Source organism: Trichoderma evansii (genome assembly GCF_050947405.1).
Source record: "Trichoderma evansii strain SZMC 28006 chromosome Unknown GGI43scaffold_13, whole genome shotgun sequence".
Classification (NCBI taxonomy): domain Eukaryota; kingdom Fungi; phylum Ascomycota; class Sordariomycetes; order Hypocreales; family Hypocreaceae; genus Trichoderma; species Trichoderma evansii.
In genome coordinates this window covers 552,742-574,511 of record NW_028145193.1, presented here as the reverse complement: position 1 = coordinate 574,511, position 21,770 = coordinate 552,742, and the positions used below count along the sequence as shown (strand labels likewise).

Below are 21,770 nucleotides of genomic sequence, written 5' to 3'. Positions count from 1 at the left end.
GATATTTTGTATGGCTACCTGTTTTAACTTGATCTTTGGCTACACTCTCTATTGAACGAAATGATTAGATTGAATCGTCACATTTTACGGACGAATTGTCCGTAAGATTCAAGTGTTATACGTAATAACTAGGAGTTTAAGCATATAAACGTAGAGTTGAGATCCGAAAATTTGGTCCGCGGACGAAAGATTCTCGTCCGCACTAACCACCAGCTAATCCGATTCAATTTGTAAGACAGCTAAACGCGAGAGCATCTATCCGAATCTCGTCAAATTCAACGGAGATAAGGACTTTGCGGATATAAAGCATCAGCAAATAATAATATTGCAAACATGTAGCTCCGTTGTCGTGATTCAAAGTGAGCTTAGCTCTAAAGTGGTGATACGAGTTCCAAGGTTTCGTCCGGCGGAGATTCACATGCACGCATCTCTTTGCTCCCCCAATTGTAACCGCTAAGAACGTCTACTCGTTTCAATGAGAGTTTATACGAAATCAAATCTGCATCGCTTGTCTTAAAATCTTGCCCGATCGAGATGGATCTTCACTGTGGCTTCTCCAACTCGAGTGACATCTCGGCAGACGAATGATCTGCGTCGCTAATCACATGTAGCTCTAAATATGCGCCGTTGCCGCTGAAGCTGAGATTCAAGTCCCCTCAAACAGGTGCGGCGATCCGCTATAGGCGAGAAAAACAATCGAATCTTACTTTTTATGTATTTGGTGCTCTTCAATCACCCAGATCTACATCTGTTTAGTACCTCGGAATTGCTCGTATCATCCGAGAGCAGTGAGTCTGCCGTCTTCATCGATGACGTCAGAGATGGCGATACTCCGCGACAAGAATCATCATTCACTCAATTAGTGAAAATGAACATGCCAAGTCACTAATGAGTACAAAACAACGTTAATTAATTCGGTAATGAGTCACTGACAGCTAATTTAGAGAGCAAATAGGCAGCCAAGCACCCGCGTCTGGACTGCAGCAACACGAGCCATACGGCTGCACCACTTGTCTCATTTTAGCAGCGTTAAACAACAAATCAAACCACAAAGCTTATTACAATGTGTAATAAAATTGATTCCTTCCGCAAATGGTCTCAGATCCAAGGATAGCAGCGGCTCAAAATCTCCAGCCCGGTAAAGTCTATTCTCCAACCCCGCCCGCCCTTGGAGCAGTAACAGGCCATCAGGCATCGCCACTAGCTTCACCATCACCAACAGCCAGAATCGACATCAACATCAATATCATGAATTTCGTTCCAGAGCCCTACAATGATGCCGAGTCCTCCTCGTGGCTGATTTGCCATACCTGCGGTACGCAGTTCCCAACTGCTGATCGCTCTGCCGTCAAAACATGCCACGTCTGTGACGATCCTCGCCAGTATGTCCCTCCATCGGGTCAATCTTTCACGACCATGGCGGAGCTTCGCGATTCGGATCATCATAATAAGTTCCATCCCTATGAGCATGACGAGCGCATCATTTCCATCCACACTTGTCCGAAATTCGCCATCGGTCAGCGCGCCATGTTGATTCGCACACCAGAGGGTAATGTTCTATGGGACTGCATCTCGTATGTAGATACAGAGACGATAAACAAGGTGAATGAGCTAGGAGGCCTCAAAGCTATTGTTGTCAGCCATCCTCATTTCTATAGCTCGCATATACAGTGGGCGAGAGCGTTCCAGTGTCCAGTGTATATTTCATCTGAGGATATACACTGGACGACGACACCGTCAGCACAGCGCAAGGCTCTCACGGAAACTGAGACTGAAATCATACCTGGCGTCAAGGCTATCAAGCTGGGCGGACATTTCCCGGGTTCCTCGGTGCTGCTGTTTGATGGACGGCTATTCATCGCAGACACACTCATGACAACTGCAGCAGGCCTAGGCAAGTGGGATATAGACGCCCTGGGAGCCAAACGGGAGAAGCCGCCTGGTTTGACTTCATTTTCATTCCTGTGGAGCATCCCGAATTTCATCCCGCTGAGTGCAGATGTGATACACAAGATGTGGGTGATCCTCAAGAATTACAACTTTAGGGCAACACATAGCATTTTTGAGGGCATCGACATTGAGGATGAAGAGGTAAAGGCGAAGGTACTGGAGAGCATGAAGTTCCAGACTAGGGCCATGGGCTATACGGTGCATCCACTTTTGAATGAGACGCTGTGATGGGCATGAATGACTTGGCCAAATGCAACACATATATATGCATTGTAACATTAGCATCAGAGATATCATCACCTGATTACGAGACACGTATGTTATTAATTTATGATAGTTTTTTTTAATCTAATAGTTGTTTTGTAAAAGTAGAAGCAAAATGTACGTTGTGAGCTATGTAAGCGCAGAGGCCTCAATCTGAGCTGCAGTACATATTATATGTAAATGAGGACAGGGTATCTTGAAATCTTGATATGTAACAAAGAAAAAGAAGAAGAATAGAGTCGTGGTAATGAAAATGAGAAGAAAAAGCAAATAACCCAGCGCTTCGTCCAGTAGTATTTTATCCGTCCCAAACGCCTCTCGTTTAAATGGAGATGAAAAAAAAAAAAAAAAAAAGAATACCCCGTCGTATCGTCCTCATCCACCGCGATCGTTCGATTAAAGACAAGTGCGATTGTGTGATGATGGCAATTTGTGGTGTGTCTCGGATCAAGCGGTGAGTTTAATGTCTTTGTTGGAGGCAGCGATTGAGCATGTCCCAGCCCTCATCGGGCAGATCGACAACAGAGTCGTTGAGTGTGTCGAGAATAAACGGATTTGCTGCAAATTTCGAATGTTAGTTACCAACTTTGCCCACTAAATCAGCTGTGATAACTTACGCATTAGAGAGAGAGCAATATCTCCAGATGCAACGGCCAGATCCATTCTCGCTGAAGTATAGCAGCCATATCGGTCTTGTAGCTCCAGCATCGTCTTCCACAGCTCCTTGGTTGCGTCGGGGCTCATTCCGCCGCAGCTGCGCATAGAGCTTGTGCTCCCCTGGCGGCTCCGCTCGTATCCGGCGGAAGAAGGGCGACTGTCTGACATGTTCATATCTTCGACTGAAGCTGCGGCAGCAGAAATAGCAGCGGATAAAGTAGAGATAATAGAAGAGTTGCTGGCGGTTGTAGTTGTACTGATTGTGGTGGCAGCGGTTGTAGTGGTGTTAACCGGAATGATGAAGTTAAGCTGGCCGATTTCAAGGTCGTCGCTGAAGGTGGACCACTGAGAGCTGATTGATGAAGACGAAGAGCTTCGGCGCATTGTATGCTTAAACGATGCGTGTATGTGTGGCGGATCAGCAGGCTTTTTGCAGAATCCGGCGAGTGATGGCTTTGGTTCGGTGTTTATGTGCCCAGTTACGCGGTACCAACACCAGCAACGGCAAGAGTGTAGAGAAGTGGGAAGAAGAAGTGCCAACCCTGAGAATCGGATCAAGGCAGATTATTATAGTCTGCAATCAGACCACTTAGACGGCTCGAATGGATCACCTAGAGTAGCAGCGAAGGGAAGAAGAGGTGGTGAGGGGCCCGGCCCTCGACTTATACGCATACACGGCAGCGTCGCCCTGCCAAAAAGGGACGAAGCACAAGAGCTCAGCATGATTCGCCCTGGCTTGCCTGACGTCGATCCAGGATGGCTGTCTCAGTTCACCACCGTGGTGGGTCCCGATGTCGATGCCGGAACTGCGCGCAGCTGGGCTGGCTTGAAGCTTGAATACGTGGCTGGCCAAAGTCATGCCAACCTCAGATTGGAAACGCGGGCATCGACTAAGACCTTGTAGCCACAGAGTAGCCGCATGTACCCTCCGTTAATTGGCCTGCAGCAGCGACCTTCGTATTATCCTCTACGCGCTGAACATTGCGACGAATGAGGAAAAAATTCTAAAAAAAGGAGTCATCGCCAACAAAGAAGAAAAATTTCATTCATCTTGGGCAGAAAAGTTTGCAAACTGGAGCCCATGGCTTCAGCTGCTGAGTGTGAATTCCACCACACTTGACTACTTGCGTCGTTCACGTTCCTGTGCCCCTTGACTAGCATCGCAAGCCATTTCAAGGCACACAAAACAGCACGCTGCTGGGCGAGCTTCCCTTTATTCTACAGATGCCCTATTCCGGGATCCCTAGCCCGCCTTGTTTCGTAGGGCTCGCCTCGCATTACAGACCTCGCCCAGAGAGGCAAGAGGCCAAAGACTAATACAAAACATCAGCCAAAGAGAAGAAGCAAGACGGGAAAAAGAAGAAAAGAAGTGAAAAAAATTCTTCTGAGGCGGCACAGGTACAAACAAAAAACGGGCTGGTGTCGTCACAGCAATCGCCAATTGGCTCGGTGTCCAGGGATTTAATTTACAAAAGTGAAGAATGCGTGACTAAAAATGGATGCTCCGTCGAGTCACCAGTGCCCAACGCCAAACCAAGCAAGGGTTTCGACTCATTCAAGAGCTTGCAAGCGCCAGATGTGACCCCCAAGTGCCGACGCCGTTTCAGACCGGACGGCATTTGCTGGGCTAGGATGGGATGCATAGTACTCCGTAGAGTCGCATCGAGACGACAAGAGACGACACGACGGCTGAAAAAAGCGGTCGCCGAATGGGGCCACCACACCATCATCGCCAGCACTCAGAGTATCCAGAAGAGAAGCTCGATCTGGCGACATTGGTGTAAGGATGAGGTGAGGGCCCGTGGATAGGACGACGTGACCCGGGCGACCAGGGGGTTGATTCCCGTGGATCCTTGAAGCATCGCGGGAAGAGTTGACGTCTTTGCTTAGCCTTCACGATTAATTCTCCTATCATTGAAAAAGTTTTCACGAGTCACCATGAAGGAGTGTGTGTGACTCGGTCGTGATGGTCGAGGAATATTCCGCAACCCAGCGGGAGGGAGGGAAGGCCATCATACGACCTTGATGAGCGCGAATATGCCTCCCTGCTCTGCCGCATCAACCGGCCGCAAGTCAGATCGTGCGGTGAGGCCGTCGTAGATGCGATTTCAGATGAATTACGAGAAATAACCGAGGAAAAACACTCTTCCCCGTGCCACCACATGATCATCTTTTGTTGTAGTGATCCCTACAGACAGGCAGCTGTACTCTCAATGTATTTATCTCATAACGTGGCGGGCTCATGCATACTTTGGCCATACACTTGCTCGCATCTTGCATCTCCATCTTCCGAGAACCGCATCTACGCTCTACTAATCCGAGCGGCCGTGGAGACGTAAACAGCTGACTGAGACATTCGCTCTCCAATCTGGGCCAATCGCAGACCCCTGCAGCCCAAAAAAGACTGAGATTTCGTTCGCACACTCACTTTAAAAAGCATTAAGCGACAAAATAAGAAGCATGAATAACCGGAGCGGGGGACCAGTCACTGCTGATCAATTGCCGTTTGCATCATCTCCATCTACACACTAATCACATCGGATTTCCTTGTTCAGGAAGTTATCATATGGGCACAATGCAGCTCGAATCGACAGCGAAGCCGGCGTCGGACACCCGGCTTAAGTAAGCTGTGCAAGTCTAGACGCTGAGCTGAGCGCTGGACAAGCTTTTGAAGCTTGAATCATGGCTGCTCTTTGCCCTGCTGGGCTATCTACATAAGAGGAGAAAGAATCATGTGAGGGCCCGGATGCACGCGGGAGGGGCCTTTGAAGCTTCACAAGTGGGCTCTTTCGCGTCGGGATCCGAGCTTGGTTGCCTGGGATCGCGTAGCCAATTCTCCAGTTTAATTGAGTCTGTCAAGTTTAGCTGACGCCTAGTCTCTTGTTACAACAAGTGCTGTTAAATGCCAAGGCTGCTATTTTCATAGCCTATACTAGCATCAAGTTGCCAATGATGAAACGAAACAGTCATGACACATCTGAGGAGGCAATGCTATGCAACAAGCCCTTCGCCCTGGCAAAACGAGAAACCATTAGCCTCTAGTTTCCAGGGCACGTTTCTTACTCTCAAAACGTCAGAGCCCCTCGCATGAGGATCGCTCGGATGCCCAACGACCCTTACAATTTCGAACTGTTCGACGGCCATCCCGTGAATCGGGATCGGGATGACGGTTCCGATCGAGCCGTTTCAATCACAATCGCCTCTTGAGATTTTCAGCAAGACGTCAGGCTGCATATAGACCCCTTTGAACCCTGAAATCCCGCCCCAAACGTCCATGTGTGTGGCCGAAATGTAGGGTCTCGGAGGCTGATGCTCGTCCCAACGCAAGCCACGCCCGACCCTTCCGTACTCCAAAAAAACAAGCCAAACGGCGAATCAACGAATGAGGCGGACAGATGTTGGTAACGTGATGCCCAGCTGGCCGACGCCTCATTTTTCTTATTAGCAGCTACACGTGTGCAAGCGCACAGTTTACTGGCCCATGGCTTGTCCTCGGTTACTGGGACACGTATACAGGCATCGTGGCTTGATCCTATCAGCTTGACGTGTCTGTTCGATAGTCTTGTCTCTTTCTCCAGTATAACGAATGCAATGCAGACTTGAGCCGCAATTTAAATTGCTTACTGCTTAAGCGTATCTCATGTCAGACAATAGATCCAGACCGCACTGAAGAAGACAAAAAGCCTATAGCAATTCGCCCAATTCTGCATGTCTAAGCCTCACAAGGCAATCCTTTCGCAAACCAAGTAATTAACACTATTAGTGACTTGCGTCTACTTCCCACTACCTTTCATCGTAATAGTCCAGTCAATTCTTCGCCACCTGGCTGTTATTGCTATTATTCATCAGGTAGGGCTGAGTAAAAACAGCCCATCAGCTTACCTGCACTCGGGTATAAGCCCTGCCCAAGCTGGACCTCAAATCTTTCCGCCGTGCCGGTAACACGCCATACGCCACATGGTGGCAGCTCCCCCGCGTTCAGGCGTTTCATGAAGGTTCAAATGGTTTTGCATTTCCGCTATCTATGGCTGAAGATACGCAAAATGTTGCATGTGACCAAGCAGTCGTGAGTCAGGTTCACCTCGGTAGACATGTTATATTCTCAGGCAGCATACATAGTAGTCTCCTAGCTCTCTATCACCCTGCACTTGGTCAAAGTAAGTTTGCATTTTGACGGCGCAATGGTTCTCCCGCTGGTAGAGTCAGGCCGACGAGATCGCCGCTTTGAGTTTACAATGCTGCTATCCTACATAGAATCCATGTCGAATCCTGTTTCGCGAGTTGTCTTACAGAAGCTACTAGACAAAGAGACGCCTCGATGACCGTAACGTTTTGGTGAGTCAAGTGCTGGAGACGGCTTTGACGTAATGCTGGAGACGTAATAGCAGCCATCCGCGGACTGTCCCAAATCTTGTTGCCGTTAACGCTAGTTCCCGTCGGTGGCAGCTGATGAAAATGTCTTGCTTCTTCTTATATTGGACGCTTCGACCGCGTAACTGAAACCAAGTTTAATGCGGCGAATGGTAATCACATTCCATAATAGGCATTTGCACGTGGGCCAAGGAGAAGGTAGATAGTAATATTTTGCTTTGTTCGTTTTGTAGTTTTCTGAGTATAGGTAAAACAACCAGCACGGGCTAGCGAAGGTATTTTTTTAAACAATAAAGCAAAATACTTTAAATAAGAAAAGGACAAGTCTTTTAGAAACGCATACATAAAAATATGAAACTATATTGCTTTATTATAACTTAAAAATAGGCTCTTCTACTACTATGCTTACGAGGTACCAGCCAATCCCCGTATTTAAGTCTATAACTCATTCATTTTAGTTGATCAGTAACAAAGAAGAGTCACTGGATGTGTGTCAATATATAATAAGTCAAAATTTTATATGCTTGTGGGGTGTAGAAAGGGATGTAAAGTGTGATCAGCCTCAACGATCCGTTACAGTGATAGAAAAGGTGAAAGGTGACATAAAAACTACATGTAGGGTAATGTTATTTAACACCCCAGTTTTGTCATCTAGCACCCCGGCCGTAACTTGATAAGACGATTAGTCCACTCATACATACATATATATATTAGAGTGTTCTTGCCATGAATGCTTGGATTCCATCAGCGTCAAAGTTATTGTCGTCATCAGCGTCGTCATTACCAGACGTGACTGTCCGTCGAGCTTTGTGTTTGCCCTTCTCTTTATCCTTGTTATTATTTTTATTTCTGAGCTGTGACTGAGATTTGTTTTGCCGTTGCTCGTTCTCATCTTGGAGTTGCTGTTTGTGATCGGCAAGTTGGATACAGTTTGTGTAGACGTGTCTAATGAAGGTGAGGTTGTGCTCACGGCACCAGGTGCACTCAGAAGCAGTTGCGAGTTATCAAGACTTTCCAGATTTGCCTGCAGTTTTGGTGTAGTATGCCTTATTGTCAAGTGGTTATTAAAGACGGCGCGTAATACCAAGCATTTTGGGTTTAATGTCAATGAGTTTGTTAATATTTTGGTGGAAAAGTTATTAACTACTGTATCCTGTTTTCAGGCAAGGTGGATAGAAAGAACAATCCCTTTATAGACTCAGATGAGAATACCGCGTTGAAATTTTTGTGAGTTTGCGACTTGAGGTTCTACATTATCGCTCTAGATGAGACCATGCTCGGTAGAAAGCGTCGAGTCTTGTATCAGGTCGTTATCTTCATTGTATCTCATTAATGTGAGTTGCCGGAACTGTTGGATTGTAGAGTGTGCCGTATCTCGGTCGAATCGACCTTGCAGGGTTGCTCACGTTTGGTGAGCGGACGAGGAATCTGTTACCAGCGTGACATGGTCGGTATGAACAGCGGACATAACCATACTAAAGCTTTATTATTGTGTTTTTTCCGTTGGGCATTGGTAGCTAGTTGTTCTTCTTGCTGTGACGGCAACAACTGGTGGTTTGTTGTCAATGAGTTCAGCGAAGCGAAAAGCCAGCGTCCAAGCGGCACGCCATTCAATAGTTATCCCCTTTGTGGTTGAGCTGTGGGAGACTCGACAGGTCTAGTTTAAAGGCAAAAGACTTACTGGGTGACATATTGATGTACTTTATACAAGCGTTTAATTCACTGCCTTTCAGGAGAGTTCATCCAGGCGGTGAAGGCAGCGGTAGGTTGTTGGTAAAAGTGAATGTATTGGCATGATTGAATGCGTCTGGAAGATTCTAGAATCCCAAGACCAAAACTATACTATTATGCCAAGCAAGGCAAATCATTAAACCAATAAGCACAATTGTAGCAATTATTGCAACAGAACCAGCTTCTTTCAGGGGATCAGCCTGTTACGAAGGACTAAATCGTAACTTTAGTTTTTTGGGTTACACGCATATTGAACCAGCAAAGGATTCTCCATGACTATAATGTGCCTTCTTGGCGTGTAAGGCGGCTGAATTCCTTTCCGCTTCGCTTTCAAGATGTTCTTGTAAAAGTGTTAGACTGCTTTCCTCTCTTGGCTGCCATTGTAGACCCAGGGATATTTACCTATTCTGGACTTGATCCGAAATTAGCCTTGCCGTAGATGCTCACTTGTCAAAAGTTTAGAAAAAAAATGAGAGTAATAGTTCATAGGCACTTCCGAATAAGCGTAGAATGTGCGTCGAGATTCGGCCGATAGATTCCTGTTCTAGTTAGAGGTCTTGAAGCTCATTGTACCAATTCGGAATGCCGTCCGATATGCAGCCACTTGGTGCCTCTGGGAAGAACAGGCAACAACTTTTGATAGATGCATTCTGTGGAAAGATTACAAATGGTGACAATTATTCAGACTTTAACTAGAGCTGGGGTATCTGTCAGATCCCTGTGCTCTCGCTGGCCTGACCACTATAGCTATAGCTACCGAGCAAGCCGGAGAAGCAAGGATACTGCATTTACGCCCAACTGGGATTGAATTCCTCCGCGGAGGAATTCATACGCCACTCCGCGTGTATATTTACTCCGAGACTCGCTGTAACTTTGGAATTTTTTTCATCTTAATGTTTTGTTCCCTATCAAAAGATACGCAAGCGAATAAAGATATAAAGAACAGCTCAATATATCACAGTACAGCATGCAATGTGGTACGCAAAAAGTCGCTCTACTATCATTGGACCAGGTAATCCTTTTAGACTTTTGGTTTCAAAACATGATAGATGAATTAATGGCTAATCTAGTAGAACCGACAACGTGGTCGATGGGTATGATTGCGCTCCACGGCGCCAAAGCAGGCAATGCTCGTGCTTAAATCATAGATATATGTTTGCTCTCGCTCAGTGATTGCAAACAGGTCGCATAACGCTTGGCTTGCTGTTGCAAACTCATGACAAAATATTAATACAAAGGAGTGAGAAGAAGAAAGGATAACCAAAGAGAAGAGAGATATAAAAAGAAACGAAACAAACAAGAAAGCCAAGAAGTGGCAACACGCTCGCTAATTATGCTCCAAGAAACGCTTTCTCTCGCCCAAGTTGCTGATACGCAGAGACGCTATTCAAGGGAAAAGCCATAATCTCTTGATATGCGTGCAAGCCATTGCATCGTTGGCATACAAATCCCGGATCGTCTTTCAAAAGACTGCAGATTTGGAGGATGGCCCTCAAACGATACTTGGCGAATAAAGGAACGTCGATCCTTGGCAGCGCCGTTGTGAGCGTGACAACCACTGCATACATGTGCAGTAAGAAGACCAGCATGTAGGGATTCTTCTTGCTGAGAGAGACGAAAGACGCAGCTGGGCTTTTCACAAACCACGCTGTGAAGGGATATACTAATCGGTATTGGTCTTCTGTTGTTATCTCGGTGCCAAGTCGTTCATGGACAAGACGCATCACGTCTCTAAGTTGTCGAAGTACCGCGGAAAGATCTCGATCGCCCTGGAAACAGAATGCTAATCCATTCACGGAGTTAACGCCTTCAGCTAGAAGCTTCTTGACTAAGGCGAAGCGTTGCTCTACGTCTCCAATCTCTGGAGGCGACGCAGCCGCTTGTTCTTCGTTTTCGAGGTAAGGAGGCTCATATGAAAAAATCCGATTGAAGGCTGACCGCTCCAACCAAGGTTTCATTCGGTTCGCCACCTGCTCTATGGTGAGCGGTGTGGTAGACAGGACGATGCTCTCGAGGCTTACAGTGGAGATATTTCCCGCAAGGGTCATTAAGGAGCGCCTATTGCAGCATCTGTTAGCTCAACGTGGTTTCAGTTTTTCAAAGACGCTTGGCGTTTGATTTTTATGATGAAAACGCGCGGGAACCGCTCAGTAAACACTCGGGAATGATGTACTTACGAATCCGACATGATGTATGAACACCCCAGGGAGGCCGCCAAGATTGCATCAGCATTTTCTTTGGAAAAGGACCCCATTGCTCGATACAATCCATGGAGAGCCTGTTTACGGTATTGGTACGCGTCTAAAGAGGCCTCGTGTGACTTTGTAGTGACTGCCAGTCGCTGTGCCGATGTTGCAGCCAAGGTATGCGCGACAAAGTCGAATTGTGTTGCGAGTTGGAACAGCCTAATCACCCAACACTGTCAATCTCAAATCTCCGCTATGCTTTTTGCTATAAACAGTAACGAAAACAGTATCATCGCTTCACACTGGCCGTACTTACACGCCCATCTCACCCCATAAAAGGCAGATGTCGTTTGTATTGGTGAGGTCGAGGATGTTGGAGACAAGAGCCATCTTGTATATGTACCGCAAGTCTTTCATATCCATATTATGCCAGCTTGGTGAAGGAGCTAGAGACATGAATGGCGGCTCTCCCGTCTCTTTCCATTCTGTGCATGCACTCTCAATGTCTTCCGGCCACCAGAGAGAAGAGGTCTCCTGTTCAGGCTCTTCCTCTGGAGGCTGATCAGGATATTTACACGGGATTTTTGAAGAGAGACATCTGTGACTATGAGATTTGTTAGTTTTTCTCTTCGATACACGTGTTTTCCCTTGTTTTTTATAAGCGAAATCCAATGATTGTTGATCACGAACCAGGTTGGTCGAAATTCGTCACATTTGACATGCCGCTGCTTACAAGCCTGGCAGCCAAACTTTGATTTCGTGTGGCTTCTGCGAAGTACAGGCTTCACGGTCGTCATGATGCCGGCCGTTGGGGGTTTTCTGTGTTGTTGACAACTAGACTTTCAAAATGGGTTCTCTCCTATTCATTAAGAACTAATATCCCGACGCTCACTCTTCGTTCGATATAGGGCAATAGGCGCTGTGGGGCGGCGTTGCCACAACTTTTCGGCGTTAGGTTGACTCGCAAGGAGAGACTTCCTCTCTTTCGTAAAACATTCCGTACCTAGTGGAAGAAACTCCGCTGATCTATAGTAGATCTAGGCCAGTGGTGTGGATAGGGCTCAGCACCTGGGTCACTCCCCTGCGGCATGACAAATGCAGAACCTTGGACGAAAACAAAGTGCCACCCCACACCAATACTCTCGGCAGGCTAGCGCAGGATTTGGTCTTTCGTATTCTCACGTCTGTGAATAGTAATAAAAGAGAAACAAAATGAGAGCAGCCCACTGCCCTTAAACATAACATAAGCGCGCGCGAGCATCGGCTGTTTGCCGAACCTTGGAGGGCCAAGGCATTGTACAAATTAAGCATACGCATTTGAAGATTACTTCCTGATACGGACAAAGAGAAACGCGATTGCGCGAGCTTTCGGGGTAGTCCGGGCCGGGGAGGGCAGCCGGAGTTGAGGACTTTTGTCTATTACTGCATCTAAGCATCTATTAAACGATATACTCTAACTCAAGAACGAAGAACGAAATAGAATGAGATCCCGATGGATGAGTAGTGCCAGACGGCACTCGCTCTCCGCTACTCCCGCGTCGGATGCTCGCGCCGATGCCTCACTTATTAAGTATGCTGCTTCCCGAGGGCCGCCACCTCCAAGACGGCGTCCACAAAGACCTGTGGCTTTTGCAGAGGAATGTTTTCGCCACAGCCATGAACAATATGATGCACTCGCGGTCCCGTAAAGTGCTGAGCAGTTGACGAGCCATTGGTGGCGGGGAACACAGGAGCTTGGTCGGGGTCCAAAGTGACGGAGGGCACTTGGATGGCCGGCAATGTATCTAGTTTGTCGGCCAATTCTGCATAAGCTGGGTCGCCGGGCGCATACAGTAAGCGATTTCTGTAAAAGTTAGTCGCGATGTCGACATAGTCTGGGTTGCGAAACGCCGGGACCGCCGCATCGAGCTGAGCTTGAGTCCAGTTCCACTGCGGGCTGTTCTTGGACCATAGTGTCTCAGCCCATCCACGCGTATCACTGGCCAGCGCGCTGTAGCCTTGCGGTGTGAGAAAGACGTAGAAATACCATCGCGTGGCGAGGGCCGCAGAGGGCGCAATGGCCCACGCCGTTTGACGGTTCTGGATCAGGTAGGAATTTGCCGCGACCATGCCGGTACAGCGATCCGGCCACAGGGCTGCGGCGACGTTGACGGAGACTGATCCCCAGTCATAGCCCGCGAAGATGGCCTTGTCGATGCTTAGAGCATCCATCAGGTCAATGATATCCTTGCCAAGAGCGGCCTGTTCCGCACTGCGTGGGGTTGTTGGCGAGCGAAAAGAGGTAGTGCCATAGCCACGAAGATACGGCACTATCAAGCGATAGCCCTTGGCTGATAGCTTGGGTACAACATCCACATAGGTGTCGATTGAGTAAGGGAACCCGTGGACCAGGATGGCAACTGGTGCGGCTGAGTCGCTTGGCGCCGAATCATAGTACGCAATAGATAGTGTAGAGGTATTTACATATCGGATTGGCGTTAGAGTAAGAACTGAGTCAGCGCTTCCAGTTGCCGAATTTAGAGCAGTTGAAGCCGAAGGCAAGCTAACAAGAGCAAGAAGCAAGAGGCCTCGTATAGGTTTACTGAAGAGAGACAAGGGTGACAACATAGTTGCGAAGAGGTCCAATGCCGATTGAGACTTAGGATTCGCCGTTTCTCCTCCTTTGCATCGAGATGATCGCCGAGGTGTTCTTGGCGAGTTGGGTGAGCTGATCAAACGCCGTGGCCAGAGAGACAACTAAAAAGGACTATATATACGTTTTCTTCTTCCCTGCCTATAGAAAAACCATTACTAAATCAAAAAGGACAACTACGCACACAGATCACTTCGGCACTTGCGGAAGGAATACTTAATCTCCGTGATAACCCTTCTTTGAGAGCATCATTGATTCCAAACGATTCAGCAAAACACGAAGCAATTCAGAACTATGGTTCACAACCTATCTTCATACGCAGCAAAGTTAAGCTAACAAACTGGAACGATCTTCAACTTACAAACACCGCCCCGCGCCTTGGCAGGGTTGACGGCGCCCTAAAATTGAGCTGGCATAGCCGTTTTAGTATCAATCCCCATTTAGCGGTCTTTAGCAGCGTGTGAGATTTTAGTGGCGGCCTCTGGCGGGCTCGGTGGAGAGACAATGACTGCCGCCTACGCTCCATCCGGTCGGTTCGATGGGTCTTCGATAGAAGTGGGCATTGAGAGTCAGTTTCATAGACCGTAGGGCTGTTGTATGACAAGTTAGTTTCCTATGTCTTCTCCATTTGGAGATCCCTGTTCAACTCCGAACCCCTTGATCAACTGTCCAGCCTTATTGCTTAAAATCCTGTCAACGAACCCGCATCGTTCTCCGAACAATTCCTCCAATCAGCCCAAACGCCAAGCTCGATTTACGAACATAGGGCTAACCGATCGACTCAGAACCTTGAATCCTTCTTTAATCTCTGCCTGATTAGTATTCAAAGCAAATTTGGCGGAAAACGCCCGACGATCGACTAGCTCAGAGTTAGCAATAATTGCTATAATAGGTGCGAACGAGCAAAACGACAAACGACAAATGACAGGGGGGCATCGAGTAAGCGGGAAACGCCGAATGTCATACTTGCGTTACATGAGGCTCTTTATATACCTCGTGCATCACAATCCTCCCTCCTAATATACGCTAGTTACGGTTAGGTTGATTGAGAGTCATGATGATCTCCTGTAATATAAGCTTTCTTGATAGACAGAAATTAGAAGCAGCAGGGATCGGGCGCAGTCTGACAACTAGGACCTGTTAGCAGTTCAGCGCGCTAGACAGCATTTAGAATTTTTTGCGTTAGTGTATAATCAAAAAATAGATAGTAATCAGAAAATAGTCTACCATTGTATGTTATGTCTTTGATGAGCCTAGTATATGCTAACTAATACTATACAACCATTCTTGTCGATGGAAAAACTACCTGCCAACACCGTCAGACATCGACATTGTCATAATATGGTTTGATTTCCCCCACGCAACCGTCACCAGTAAGCCCAAGCCCCTTATGAGCTCGTGACATTCAATCTCAGGACTGGTCCCAGCCACGACTGGTAATCAGCAGGATTTGACTCATCGCCGTTCCATTTCAAGGCACGGAAAAGCGGCCGGTAATCTCCAGAAACCAAGTTGATCGAGGTTTTGTTGTCGCTTGGCAAGGTAGGGGACTCGATAATGCCGGATTGAAAGAAGTTAAATGTCAAACCTGCCTGAATGGGACTATTACCAGGTACAGGATCCATTGTGGATGCGGAGATGAATCCATAGCTGGGCTCGCCAAGAAAACCGGGCTGAGTAGCTAAAGCTGGTAGTTGATAGTCAATGTTGACGCCAGGGTCGAATCCATATATTGATGGAACAAAGGACGTGTTTGCTGATACGAGTTCTAAGCGAACGAGTCGAGAGGGCAGCCTAGTAACAACATCGATTAATGGGAGAGCATCGTCCGGGCTGCCAGTGAGATTGTACGTGTCGATGTTTGGCTCGGTTACTTGAGAACCAGGATTACTTAGTTGGAACTTGTATACGGCTGGAGAAGCAAGACCTCCCCCTGTTATGTTTTGCATGATTGGCCCAACCTCGGTTCGGTTAGAGGGCACACCAATATACGGAATCGAGTACGTGTCATTATCAGAAGACACTTCGATGAAACCGGCGTACACAGGCATGGAATACGGCCACTTATCTTCCTGCGGCGTAATTTGAGCCTGGAAGGAGGCTGATTGTCCAGCATCGAGGGTCAGCGATGACTGAGAAAACTTGGCCGAGGCATCAATTTCTAAGGGGTAAATGCTTCTATTTCTAGGAATATCCGGACCACCAGCCAGGTAGTTGTAATAGATCCTAGTAAATGCCGCTGGGATATGCCCTATACGATATGTCTTCTTCCACTTGGACTGATTTGTGATGGTGATCTTCTGGGGTGCCGGCGAGGCAGAGTCGCGTAGGTTGATCTCTGACGGGGAAATGGAAGTTTGGGCGTGAACAGCGGCATAAGCGTCGACCAGGCCGCCTCCCTGTCGAGCCGTGGACGCAACAAGCGTCTGGCTCCCAGCTCTACTAGCGATACCAGCTCTACTAGCGATACCAGCGCTACCAGCTCTACCAGAGCTACCAGCTCTACCAGAGATACCAACGCTATCAGTGCTACCAGTGTTATACTCCTTGAGTGGCGCAGCAGTGACCATCAGTCGTGCGAATAGCTCTGCAACGCTAAGTTGTGGCTGCTGAGACTTGAGAAGCGCGGCGCTTCCGGCGATAAAAGGGGTTGCCATTGATGTGCCGGACAGAAGGGCATATCCACCCGCCTCCAGGGGCCATGTGGATAGAATGTTTCCCCCAGGGGCAGAAATCTTGGGCACAAGTGTCATTTCAACCGTCGGGCCATAGCTGGAGAAGGCGTCCAGTGTCGACCCAAGTTTGTTCGGCACGTCCTTGACTTTATCGCCATCAAATGTCAGGTAATAAGAGTCCTGGTCAGGGGGCAGCTCATCAAAGATGTTGATGAGCTTCTGCGAGCTTTCTTGGTTCAAGTACAATATCTGCACGCCGGGAAGTTCGCTTACAACCAATTGTTCGTCGTCTGCAGCATACACCATGATCGTCTTCACACCAATCGATGCGGCTTCGCCCCAGTTATTGAATAAAGAGGGACAGGATTCAGTCACCGAGACCAACAAGATAGTGCTGTTCCAGTTAATCGTACCTCGATTTGTAGCCGACTGCAAAGCGGCCCATACCGAAGCATCACATCCGCTCGAGATAGTAGGATCGGGTGGCACTCCAAGCCCTGTTCCCAGCGTGTAGATCTGCTGACGGCCCAGGCTGGTGGCAGGAAACACAGATATGTAGTCAAGAGCATTTTTCTGGTCATCGTGAGCAGTATATGCCACCGGAAAAACGTCGTTTTCAACCGAAGCTACAGATAGGGCGTCATGAGATAGTCCGGGATTTTGAGGCCAATATAATCCCTCGATGCCAACGTTGCCAGTCGCAGCCACAACAGCCACGCCACTATTGGCCAACTGGGTGACGATGTTGTTATATCCGTTGTCTAATTCCCACGCATTGCCTCCTGATAGAGATATGGACACGATATCTGCACCGTCTTGCGCAGCTTTCAGCATCGCCGATATGATAATATCGCTGGTGGAGCCACCGTTGCACCCAAAGACACGGTAAGCTGCAATAGTTGCCTCGGGAGCTACACCAATCAACCCGAACCCCTCATTTTCGGGATCCTCCATCGCAAGAATACCTAAATATTGTTGCTTAGTCTCAAACCTAATCTAATACTGTATGCAGCAGGAACGAGTCAGGCTCATACATACCCGCCGTGTGAGTCCCATGTCCTCCACCGACACACGTAGCCAGGGGGTCAGGATCTGGCACAGGAGGGTTACTAAACCCGTCATAATCGTCTCCCACAAAGTCGTATCCCAAAGCAATTTTGTGCCCTGGGCCGAATCCTCCACCCAGCGAAGGGTGGTTATAGTCAACGCCGGTATCGATGATAGCAATCTGCACTCCTTTGCCCTTGATTCCTTTGTCGTGGAGTTTATCCACGCCGGCCATCGTCAGCGGCTGGTTGACCCTCTTGCTGCCTCTATAATTCGGTAGAGTATCCATCTTCTTTGATATATTCTTAGTAGTGGTGGAGCTAGTAGAACCAGTAAAGTTAGTAGAGCTGATAGAGCTAATAGAGATGGTAGAGATGGTAGAGATGGTAGAGACTAACCTGTTTGCCTTTGCCTGCAGCTGATAAGGCTCCGGGCGAGGAACCAGAACGACGTTCCATACATTCTTTACACCGGCAGTCTTCTTCAGAGTCGCAAGGTCAACATCTTTGTCAAAGGCAACGGAGACGCCAAAGAAATGGTCAGTGCTGTTATACTGCTGGCGGATACGGTAGACGCTGCCCGGAGTCGTTTTTGCAAAATTCTCTTTGGGCTGCAGACCTGGATGGAAGTCTGGCTGCAGCTCAACGATGAATGTGTTGGGGGCTATAGTGATATTCTGACTCGAGGCAGGCTGGCTTTGAGAAACGGTTGTGCTGGACGATGCTGACGTTCCGCCAACAAGGGCCAGCAGGCTCAATGCAGAGTTGAACTTCATGGCCTCGACTCTGTGCAAAGAGAGGCTGAATACTGTGAGATAACTGTCCCTCTTCGAACCTTACGAGAGAATACACGCCGCCATTTATACATGTTTTCTAACGAATATAATCTATAGTAATTGCCTGATCTGGTCTGCCTGCAGGGTTCGCAAAATTCCCGAAACTGGCCTATGACCAAGAACCACGCGAAGTCATATTCCCTACTCGATCGCAGACGCATAGTATAAACATGCTTCATTATACACTTCCAAGCGGGAAACAAAAAAATTGAGAATCTTAAAACCATAAGGACACAGCGGTAATATTACGCACACTGTTATTTACTACCTCTATTATCCTCTATTGTCCTCTACTACCTTTACTACCTCTTTTGCTTTTACTGCTTCTATTGTTCTCTACTGCCTCTACTGCCTCTACTGCCTCTACTGCCTCTACTGCCTCTACTGCCTCTACTGCCTCTACTGCCTCTACTGCCTCTACTGCCTCTACCACCACTAAAAATATTTGAATGACTTTTGTGTTCGTGTTTCTATTTGTGTGTGCATTTTCATTCTGCGGTCCTGTTTTTTTGTTCCCCCTTTGGGGAAGCAAGACTATTCGTCACCGAAAACTGGCCCTCGCCGATTGATAATGGCTGCGCTGATTAAATTAAAAGGGCCCTGCGGTCAGCAAAGAACTTCCTCATTTGGATCGGACAGTCAGGCAACTTGCCATCCAAATTCTGTGTTTTGGCTTCTTATTTAACTCTAAAAAGTAGGTGAATAAGCTGCACAGAGGACCGTTACTACCTATCCCTGTTTGGCGAGTAAATGCGGAAGCAGAGCAGCCAATGATGGATAAGATTTTAGAGCTAATGAGGCACACGAGTGCGTCATTGGAGGAGAATTCCGTATAAAGATGCGAAATCTTTTGACCTATTTCATCAGCTATTTACTGGGCTAATATGGCACTTCAATGAGAAGTGGCTCTATATATATGTGACCAAAACTATTATGCAAATACGGGCGCTCTAATGTAGTGACTGCTTGCAAGCAACGTTGTCCTAATTTACTGAATGCAACCATATCTGAGCAAACTGGAATGCTCTCCAAATAATCTTATGACAGCGTAAATACTAATCTTACGATTTAAAGTATTTTCCAATCAATCTAATGTCATCGGCCAATGCAGGCGGGTTATCCAGCGCCGGAAAGTGTCCACCAAACTCAACCGCTATACATGATTGTCAGCAATATATTCATGCATCGCTATGGTATCATTTCTCTCCCCAGTGGTGTCATGGTGTCATAACTCACAATTATAATAGACCAAGTTGCCGACTGTCGCCACTAGCTTTTCTGGGTAGAATAGCATGTTCCATTGGTAGTTGCTATACAGAAGAGGCTGGTTGCTTCTGGCTCTTCGGTAGGTGTATGAGAAGCCCTTCCCAGTTGGATTTTGGGCATAGATGAAGGCGGCGGAATCGAAAGTTTGGGTGAGATAGTACAGAGATACGTGCTTGAGAATCTCGTTGTTGGTGACGAGTGAAGGCCCAGTTCCTCGTCGCGGGTCAGACCCTGTGCACCGTCAGTATGGCTGGCTTTATGCAAAGTTGTTCTTGAACTCACAGATGATGAACTTTTCAGCGATCCAAGACAGTTGTCCAACTGGGTTATCGTATAGAGAGAGGCCCACAGTATTTACCTACAACCGCAATCGTATTAGCAAACCATCAACATTCGTTGAGGATACGGGATAGAGAGTACAGTTGTAGCTTGTTCCATGTAATAACCGATGCCCGAATTTTCAAAGCCCATAGACCTCTGCTCCTGCGTAGCCTCAGCTGCAGTGAGCGTGATTCCTTGGGCCGTCAGCTGCTCGGGAGTTTAAGGGAAGAATGGCAAAAAGTTGAAGTGTGCCGCCTTGACAGTGGTGGTGAACTGATCATACATTTCAAATCCCACGACACTGCCCCAATCCGTTCCGTGCACCGCATAGCTCTTGTATCCCAGAACTTGAGTCATAAGCGTGTTGAAGAGAGTAGCCGTGTCCGAAGTTGACCAGCCGTTGGGAGCAGGAGACGAGAATCCAAAGCCGGGCAGAGATGGAACGACGATATGAAATGCCTGGCTGGAGTTGCTTATAAGCCGGTCGACGAGGTGAGTCATTTCAAGGAACGAGCCAGGCCAGCCGTGTAGTAAGATGAGAGGAATAGCATTTGGATCTTTGGACTTTTCATGGATGAAGTGAACACTCTGATTTCCGATTTGGGTCGTGAAGTGGTTATACCTGTATCATGTCAGTCCTGTTAGTGGCCTATTGTTGCGTGAACTTCAAGATTTTTTTCTCAATGTCCATACGTGTTTATCTGCTCTTGTTCCTGTGTCCAGTTGAAGCTAGTTATCCATTCCTTTTGTAGACTCTTAACGGTATCGAGCGATATTCCGGTCGTCAAGCTCATGTTCAAATTAGCATGGGCAGCAGCGAGCTCAGCTGCTGGCAGAGTTGTCCTCTCAATCAGATCCAGCATATGCGGCACCCTCGAAGAAAGATTCACGGTGAAAGTCTTGACGGCAGGAGTACTTGCTGCACTTGTTTTTGTTAGCAGCCCAAAGCAGGCGCCGAGCAGAATAAGTGTCCTCATCTTGGAAAGTTTTAATGCAATGGGGATAATGAGTGTTGGCAAATGCTTAGCAAGAATGGATTCTATCCCACCAAAGTTTCTATTCTGAACCAATTTTTATTGAACGGATACTCTGTGCTCTTATATACTTGTTTTCCACTCGTATCAATATCAAACCTTGAAAGAGTTCTATTTGCCGGGCCGCTTTTCCGACGGTTGTCGGTTGAAATCTAGCCAAATTGCGATAGCTTCACAATCAACTCGATCTAGTATACGAAAACAATTAATATCAAGTCCCCTTAGACGCATAATCTCGGCCACTTTTGAGAGGTTGATTCCAAATATCTCTTCAAACCCTTTACTGCTATAGGGAAAAAAAGGAGCAGGCAGCCTGCGTGTCCCATCTCGCCCGATGAAAGTGTCAATGCCGTCTGCGGTATTTCTCAGTGAATCATTTTTATAGCTTATTAATATGTATTTCAATTTTCAATCAAGGACCTCGATTAGGATGCTCAAACATTGTAGAAAGCAGATTTTATTCAGCAATGTTACTGAGTGATCTTGATATGGGGTCCAACTATCGTGAAGTGTGTAGAAAAGGCAACAATCATATTTCCCAAATTGGATAATCTTTCCTTCTATAACAAGGCTTCAGTGCCCGGCTACTGGTGATTTTCTCTCCTTGATATCAGGCAACGATAGGTATATCAGAGATTTGACCCAAACCGGGAAAATGAAACGCTTACCAATGCTTTCAAAGCACAAGGTATTTTGGCAACTAGCTCTAATTCTATACCAGGAGCTGTGAACCGATAAGGTGGAGGAGTCCTTGATAACACGCAGCTAACAGATTAAGTTAAATTGTACAAAGAGAGTTTG

General features: G+C 47.3%; 6 protein-coding genes across 6 annotated transcripts; 1 reads left to right on the top strand and 5 right to left on the bottom strand.

Annotated features, from left to right (window-relative positions):
• Positions 1-1,092: 1,092 nt before the first annotated feature.
• GGI43DRAFT_423603 (beta-lactamase-like protein) lies at positions 1,093-2,178 on the top strand (the record flags this gene model as incomplete). Its single annotated transcript, XM_083208263.1, has 2 exons — positions 1,093-1,138; positions 1,265-2,178. The coding sequence occupies 2 exons, from the start codon at positions 1,093-1,095 to the stop codon at positions 2,176-2,178; spliced, it is 960 nt and encodes a 319-aa protein (XP_083059537.1).
• A 248-nt stretch (positions 2,179-2,426) lies between these two features.
• GGI43DRAFT_80897 (uncharacterized protein) lies at positions 2,427-3,366 on the bottom strand. Its single transcript, XM_083210338.1, has 2 exons — positions 2,832-3,366; positions 2,427-2,772 (listed from the first exon to the last, which is right to left on the bottom strand). The coding sequence occupies exons 1-2, from the start codon at positions 3,253-3,255 to the stop codon at positions 2,675-2,677; spliced, it is 522 nt and encodes a 173-aa protein (XP_083059536.1). The 5' UTR covers positions 3,256-3,366; the 3' UTR covers positions 2,427-2,674.
• Positions 3,367-10,042: 6,676 nt separating this feature from the next.
• On the bottom strand, positions 10,043-11,956 carry GGI43DRAFT_428293 (Zn(II)2Cys6 transcription factor domain-containing protein; the record flags this gene model as incomplete). Its single annotated transcript, XM_083208941.1, has 5 exons — positions 10,043-10,943; positions 10,995-11,031; positions 11,151-11,378; positions 11,476-11,763; positions 11,850-11,956. The coding sequence occupies 5 exons, from the start codon at positions 11,954-11,956 to the stop codon at positions 10,305-10,307; spliced, it is 1,299 nt and encodes a 432-aa protein (XP_083059535.1). The 3' UTR covers positions 10,043-10,304.
• A 644-nt stretch (positions 11,957-12,600) lies between these two features.
• GGI43DRAFT_80813 (alpha/beta fold hydrolase) lies at positions 12,601-14,086 on the bottom strand. Its single transcript, XM_083210337.1, has one exon. The coding sequence runs from the start codon at positions 13,764-13,766 to the stop codon at positions 12,726-12,728; it is 1,041 nt and encodes a 346-aa protein (XP_083059534.1). The 5' UTR covers positions 13,767-14,086; the 3' UTR covers positions 12,601-12,725.
• A 1,093-nt stretch (positions 14,087-15,179) lies between these two features.
• Positions 15,180-18,288, bottom strand: GGI43DRAFT_428292 (S8 family peptidase; the record flags this gene model as incomplete). Its single annotated transcript, XM_083208940.1, has 2 exons — positions 15,180-17,431; positions 17,505-18,288. The coding sequence occupies 2 exons, from the start codon at positions 18,286-18,288 to the stop codon at positions 15,180-15,182; spliced, it is 3,036 nt and encodes a 1,011-aa protein (XP_083059533.1).
• Positions 18,289-19,409: 1,121 nt separating this feature from the next.
• On the bottom strand, positions 19,410-20,912 carry GGI43DRAFT_428290 (epoxide hydrolase family protein; the record flags this gene model as incomplete). The annotated part of the gene is made up of 6 exons (XM_083208939.1): positions 19,410-19,501; positions 19,585-19,845; positions 19,897-19,972; positions 20,035-20,142; positions 20,197-20,557; positions 20,629-20,912. 6 exons carry the CDS (start codon positions 20,910-20,912, stop codon positions 19,410-19,412), a joined length of 1,182 nt encoding a protein of 393 aa, XP_083059532.1.
• Between the last annotated feature and the right edge of the window lie 858 nt (positions 20,913-21,770).

Coding starts and splice junctions, on each gene's coding strand:
- GGI43DRAFT_80897 (XM_083210338.1), bottom strand. CDS start 3,255: ATGCGCCGAAGCTCTTCGTCTTCATCAATCAGCTCTCAGTGGTCCACC. Junction 2,773..2,831: donor TATTGCTCTCTCTCTAATGC/GTAAGTTATCAC, acceptor CGAAATTTGCAG/CAAATCCGTTTATTCTCGAC.
- GGI43DRAFT_80813 (XM_083210337.1), bottom strand. CDS start 13,766: ATGTTGTCACCCTTGTCTCTCTTCAGTAAACCTATACGAGGCCTCTTG.